Genomic DNA, 7,029 nt, shown 5'->3' with positions numbered 1-7,029 from the left:
AGTGACTTTATCAGACAATAAGGAAAATAAGCTCATGATTCTAAGTAATTTACAGATTTTCACATTTGCTATCTTTAAAAAAATCAGGATGGTATAGACAGCAACTGTATAAACCCATTCCCTGTAAAATCCTCTAATTTTTTCCCATTTTTTTGAAAAGTAAATCTACAACATGTACCAAAAAACATTGCGTGAAGCTAGAGATGAAGAGTAATCTAGGTTAATCAATCAAATATAAATGATTACTTAGTAAATTATTTCTCATTTATTAAAATGGGAAAAAAAAGAAAAAAAAGGCAAGACCCAACCAAACAGCTAAACGGTAAGTTTAAATGATAGATCATTCAGGGAATTGAGAGTCTGTCCAAAAAGATTTTCTGGGAAGAACAATTAATTGATACAAAGGCAAGTGCAAATTTGTGTCTTTTTAAACTTTAAAGCATGTCGTTCAAAGTTTCAGCTTGTGTGCGTGATATAAATCCCATACATCATTTTCTCAGTGACGATAAAAAGCACAGTTTATTAAAAACTGAAGTAAAAATCAAAATAACTTTTTTTTAAAAAAACCGGTCACAGTTTCGTCATTGGTATATGGAGGTTGTTCCAGGGGCCCATCCAAAGCTCCTCGTCGTCTGAGTGCGTGTGGTCACTATGGAATTCCAAAGTCTCCTTGACGTTCTTCCTGTCAACCACGGACTCCTGTTCAACTGTGCTTTTCAGCCTGGGCCCCAGTGGCTTCCCTGAGGTACCGTCGGTCCCCACAGGGCAAGGGGCAAACGTAACCAGAGTCGGTCTCGTGTGCATCTTCTCAGTAGGGAACGGCCCCTTTGATAACGTGTTCAGGGGAACACTCTCCTCGTGTGTCACTGCCAGCTTCTCAAGTTTCTTAAAGTGCCTCCCCAGGCGCCCAGGGGAAGTCGCTTTTAAGGTATCAGTGAGGCAGGCACGGCGGGTTCTCACCACGGACCCGTTCTGGGCAATGTAGATGGTGCCATTGATGTTACTGTGTGTGCTGGGATGGTGAAGACGGTTCCTCTGACATTCCGGAGCGCTGTCTTCGCCAGTGGAGCTCGTTTCATACTCGCGATCCACAACTAACTTGATCATTCCTTTTCTCGCCCACTGCCAAAATAAAACACAGGGAAGTCAAAGGAATGAAAGGAGCAAAGGTGACAAGGTCTGCAAAATTCAAAACTGTTGACAGAAAGCCATCAAAGGTTAAAGAACTCAGAAGAGGTAAGGAGACATTGCATTCTTTCCCGCCAACTGTCCACTGGTTTTAGAGCTTAACTTCTGAAGAAGGTGTTGCTCAGTTAAGCAGCACTTGTATTCTAAATCAGATTATTGCTCTACATGAAAAGGAAAAGTGTATGTGCTACTTAAATTTAGATAAGGATCTGATCCATTGTTTAACAGTTGCTCTATTCTTCTACGAAGTCAAATTGAAGGAAACACACAGTATTAGTGTAGTCTGTTTATACTAATACTTCCTTTTTCCAAATTTTAAGGATTTTTTTAAGCCGCATCATTCTAATTTCTAATTACTACTTCATTATTAGCCAAACTTTTTGTATCCTTTTTTTTTTTTTTTTTTTTTTTTAAAGATTTTATGTATTTATTTGACAGGCAGAGATCACAAGTAGGCAGAGAGGCAGGCGGAGAGAGAGGAAGGGAAGCGGGCTCCCCGCTGAGCAGAGAGCCCGATGCGGGGCTCGATCCCAGGACCCCGGGATCATGACCTGAGCCGAAAGCAGAGGCTTTAACCCACTGAGCCACCCAGGCGCCCCACTTTTTGTATCCTTTTTATATTCACTCGGAATATCCTGGTTTTCTGGATCATTTTATTTCAATAGATGTGACTTGGAAAGAATCTTCCCATCCTGAATCATTCAGTAATACACAAAAATGAAAATGAATGATTATAACCTTCCTCTAGTAAGCAACTGGAACACAATGGACATTTCTACAAATTTTTCTTTTACCAATCCTTTTGCCAGCTGAAATGTACATACATGCAAAAGTAGACTTTTATAGAGGCCTCATTTGTTGCCAGTGTTGTCCTAATGATTTATTGTCTACAGATGAAATAAAAACATGCCCATGTACTCCCGAAATCCATTCCAGCAGGCAGGGCGTCCCTGGTAATGCCCAGTGCATTCACAGAAACCCCACTGGCAAATACTGCTAACCCAGGAAGACGAGGCAGTCTGACCCTAATGTGCTCTGACGTACAAGTCTACTCGGTGCGCACATGTGCTCCCCTTCCTGGCATGCTTCCAGTCCTAGGTCAGCGAGAGGTCACAGTCACGTTCCTCCCTTGGAGCGTCACTGCAGAGAGCACACAGAAAGCACGGCACACAAGAGCACTCGCCACGGCAAACTCCCACCTCCTGGGCCCCGTCTCAGAGTGCCGTGTTGTCATCCTCAGAGCCGGCTCCCGGGGGCTGCTCCCGGGGTGCTTTCTTGCGGGTGGCCCGCTCGGGCACCTGGTAGCCCCAGGGCCCCCCGGACTGGCTCTCGCTGCTGCTGCTGCTGCTGACGCTACTGCCCGGCTCGGACTCCTCCTCGCTGCCTACACCTGCCTCCACCGAAACAGACTCTGCACTGCCCTCTTCCTCGGGGACCTCGAGGCCCGCGGGCTCCTCCTCAGGGCCCCGCTCAGGCTCCTCTCCTCCTTCCTCCTCCGCCCCCGGCTCTTCCTCCAGCTCTTCCGGGGGCTCCTCTTTTCTCCTTTTGACCCGCTTGACCTCTTCAACCACAGGCCGCCTTCTGGCCAGAAAGATGTTTTTCCGGGCCTTCTCCCCTTCCGACTCTGTGGACTCCGACTCTTCTGAAGACGGAGTCGAGCTCTCTTCCTCCTCCGAGGGGGTCTCTGACTCGGACTCCTCTTCAGTGGTCTCCGACTCGCTGAACTCGGACTCCTCCTCGCTGTACTCCGTGTAGTCGCTGGAGGACTCCTCCTCCGACTCCACCGTGCTTTCCGTGGCTTCTTCTTGGTCCAGAGTGAGCTTCAGATAATCTTTATCCACTTCCTCAAGGCGTCTCTGCCACTCTTCCCCCTCCAGTTCAGAGAGGCCCCTTCTGTCAGCGAGCCCTCGAACTTTCTTGAAAATCATTGGGAAGATCCTGGCTCTCTTCCACGTTGTGTACGTGGGCTCGGCTGGCGGTGGCTTCTCAATGGTGACCACTACTTCTTCCTCCTCACTAGGCTCTCTAACTTCAACTTTTGGTTTTCTAATTTTCTTTGCCTCTTCCTGAAAATCATGAAAAGGCAATTGAACTGTCAGCTGGAGGATGGTTATGCTAGGACCTTGTCGCACACAAGTCAAGCAGGGGTGACTCTGCAGAGTTATGACTGGTTTCGGAGAAGCAGCACCCAGTTCTCCACCATTCATCCCCACTGCATATGGATGCAAAGTGATCACGAAGAAGTATTTTATTTTGGCTTTAGTACTATACTAAAGTATATATATACTATAAAGTATATATATAAAGTATATATATACTATAAAGTATAGGCTTTAGTACTATACTAAAGTATAGTACTTTTATATAAATATAAATATATTTATATATAATATAAATATATAATAAAAATAAATATAAAGTATTTTATTTTGGCTTTAGTACTATACAGTACTAAAATCTAAGGCCTTCTAATTTTTTTTTTCTCATTCGGAGTTTAGATTTTAGATCAAAGGAGAAAGAAGTAATCATCACCTCTCCTCTCTCCCTGTGGTTTCTTTAATGAAATTATGTGATAGTTGACTATTTTCAAATTTTAAACAGGGTAAAGCTACAGTGACATTGATTTGTTTTTGTTTTACACAAACATTCCAAGTAAATATTAAAGGCAAAGTGACTCATGTTAATTAAGACATACATGACAGAATTCTGTTAAACATATTGGCGGTAATATTTTGTCTGGCAACTGTACTTTTCCATGATTTTTAGGTATGCCAGACAATGTGGTTACCAAAGTAACCACTGTTTTGCAAAATAGTGTTTATGTATTTGGTTATAATGTTAACTTTTAGGATTTTAGAAAATATAAACTTTATTGTGGCTTTATTTCAGGCATTTAACATTTTATAGAAGGAAATAAACTTGCACAACAATTAATTTCCTTCTATAAACAGGGCAATGAAATGGTCCGCATTATTAAATTTCTACAGAAAATGAGTATTAAGTGAACAGGATTAACGATTTTTGGAATTTTTTGCAGCCTACTATTCAACTAGGGTTAAACATTATGGCATTACCTCTTCCTCCTCATACTCCTCCTCGGCTTCACCAACTACCTCCCCATACTCCTCTGGTCCAGCCGGTGGTAACAGACGGCGACGGCTTCCATACTGAGGCATTTCATACCTGAAACAGAAACTTACAGCCTTTAGCATGTTTCCATGAGGTCCTGGCAACCATGACTGATCTGTTTTCTTCTTCATTCTCATCATTCAATCAGCACATATTTATACAGTGCCTATCATGCTCCTTGTCAACTAGTTACAAAACCGTAGCTAAGAACTACAACCTGTTGGCCAGTGATTTTTGCCATGATGGTATCCTAGAGCAACTGTAAAAAGAGGTTATTTCATATTTAAGTTTTGGGAGATACTGTTGCTTAGAGAAGGGGATATAGTTCCTTAATTAGTTGAAGAATTTAGAGCAGGAAATAGATTCTCTGTAAAACGAATAGCTTATTCAGGACATAACGTTTCTATCTTTACAGTGAAGATCTGCTTCAAACACGGTCTGGAATGGTGTATGCATTCCTCTTCTGTATCTTTAGAAAGCAGTTAACGTGTGTGTATAGTGACTTGAAATGCTTATTACTGGATTCTAAAATATGTTTTCTTCTTAATTTCTCTTGGGAAAATCTTGAGGCTGACTAGTTAAATAAACATCTCATATGCATGAAATGGTGAATTCAGGAATTGAGCAAATATGTTTGACTTCTATTTCTCATTTAAATAATTTTGAATCATTTTACCGCATCGTTAAAGTTGTAGTCAGTATCAACATGGAACATCAAACCAGATCTGAATGTAGAAAAATGGATAAAACTTGACTAAAACTAAAAGTAGATACGTAATTCCTTTTCAAAGATGAAACTGACGAAGTGACATTTATAACACAAGTGCTAGTAATAAGATTTAGTAGCTCCTTATTATAAAAAATATTGATACTGGATAAAAAAAATCTGAAGATGTACCCATGCTCATAACTGTAATAATCTTGTCCGTATTCCTGGCCAGGATCAATTCCAGACTCCATGGATAACTCCTATTGTTCAGAGAGAGAAATTGCATTTGAAAATAGATTCTTATCACATTTTAGATCAAATGAATTCAGATTTATTTCCAGACCTAGAATCCCATGACTCTCAGAACACTCCTGCCAGAAAACTTTAATTACACATGTTAGTCAAACATAGTCAAAACTTCTTTCTCTGGCTATAACTATCGGACGTGAAATAAGGTTATGTTATTAGACCTGAGGGAGTAAAAAAGCTACATTTTTTCTAGATGAGCGTATCACTTGTTCTTGGTTAACTTTTAAAACTATCAGTATACATTTCATACTTCACTCTGTTTTAACTTATATTATTAAATAGACTTTAGCCTTGAGGGAATGAGAAAGTTACCTTCCTGATAACAGCTTCACAGCACCCCAAGCACTGCTGTTCATTACATTTATATTTATGAAAGAATTTCCTGGTAATCATTTATACATTCATTATGATATTTATGTGTGATACCTCTCAAGAATGTTTACATTTAAAAACACACTGCTAATTCTGGACTTACTAAAAAAAAAAATAATTGTCAGGGCAGCAGCCCTTTCAAGGTTTCCAGTTCTAAATTCTAAAACTACTGATTTTGTCATTCTGCTCTTAACACAAAGATTTTTTCCTGAGGGAAAAAAAATACATTATTTTTTATACACATATAACTAGTTTTAAATAACTATTAAATTCAATTTCATTATGTTTTAACATTTCAAGTAGGCTGAACTGTAAAACTTAACCAAATGAACTGTGCAATGAAATAAGCAAAGAGAGGGAGGAAAAATTATCAGTGCCCACAGTAAAATGGGTAGGTATTTATCCCTAAGGTCATCTGTTATTTAAATAACAATCCTATTGGTTCAGATCTAGTAATAAGTCAGGAAAAAAAAAGTTACTAAAAAGTGGGGAATTCACAGGCTTCATGGTGGATATGGACAATGACCCTCACTTGTGCTTTATCACTTGAATGTAGTTGCCCAAAATCTAATCAGAAAATGTGATTAAAAAAAATCAGGATTTGGGTTTCTCTTGAAAAATAACAAGATGGCAGTGCAGCACTGGGCTCCATTTCTGTCATGCATTTAGTTGCTGGCACTACTCCTGGCAGCTGTTCGTGTTCTAGTTACTGCTTGTCCTCTGCCATACTGTTTACGCCCTACCCATCACCACAGTCAGAGGTCTCCCATGTGCTCCTCATAGCATCTAATAACCTCCATTCACTTCCACTATTTCCTTTGATGCTTCTTCATGTTACTACTCTCTGATGACTTTGCAGCTTACAAATACTTTGGCAAAGGTGTCCAATTTCAATGGTAAAACTGTTTCAGTTTACCCACCAGAACGGTTCCAACAAACAAACAGAAGAATCAGCAGTGCCATGTTTTAGCAGGGACATGGAATAACTAGATCTCTCAGACACTTTATAAATCCACCAAATCCTTTGGAAAATGTTTGGCAATAATACAAAAGTCAAATATATGCATGTCCTTTCACAAAAATTCAATATAGATCCATTTATATGCTAAACATAAGTGTGTACAATTGTGCACCAAAAGACATCATTTGTAACAGCCAAAAACTGGAACTGAGGCACAAGTCCATGAGATACACACTACTGCATCACCCAGTAACAGAAATGACTCTCCCAAATAGAACAATGAGCAACAGAAGTCAGGTGTCAATGGAACACAGGATTCTATCGAATCCTGTTTACATAAACTTTGAAAAGAGACACACTA

The 7,029-nt window shown here is 40.0% G+C and overlaps 1 protein-coding gene across 5 annotated transcripts in view; it reads right to left on the bottom strand.

Annotated features, from left to right (window-relative positions):
• Positions 1–251: 251 nt before the first annotated feature.
• The window catches only part of PCDH15 (protocadherin related 15), a gene marked incomplete at both ends in the record, with an annotated part of 820,110 nt that continues 813,332 nt past the window's right edge, over positions 252–7,029 (bottom strand). For 2 of the 5 annotated variants that reach the window (XM_080823082.1, XM_080823083.1), the window contains 3 exons: positions 252–1,122; positions 4,263–4,371; positions 5,216–5,286. In XM_080823082.1, coding sequence (XP_080679208.1) covers positions 571–1,122; positions 4,263–4,371; positions 5,216–5,286 — 732 coding nt within the window. Of the gene's footprint in view, positions 1,123–4,262; positions 4,372–5,215; positions 5,287–7,029 lie in introns of those variants that run through there. The other 3 variants (XM_080823084.1, XM_080823085.1, XM_080823086.1) reach the window with 2 other exon arrangements.

This window comes from Martes martes, assembly GCF_963455335.1.
Source record: "Martes martes genome assembly, chromosome: 14".
Lineage (NCBI taxonomy): Eukaryota > Metazoa > Chordata > Mammalia > Carnivora > Mustelidae > Martes > Martes martes.
Note: the sequence above shows the minus strand (reverse complement) of the source record. Positions and strands in the feature narration are given on the sequence as shown.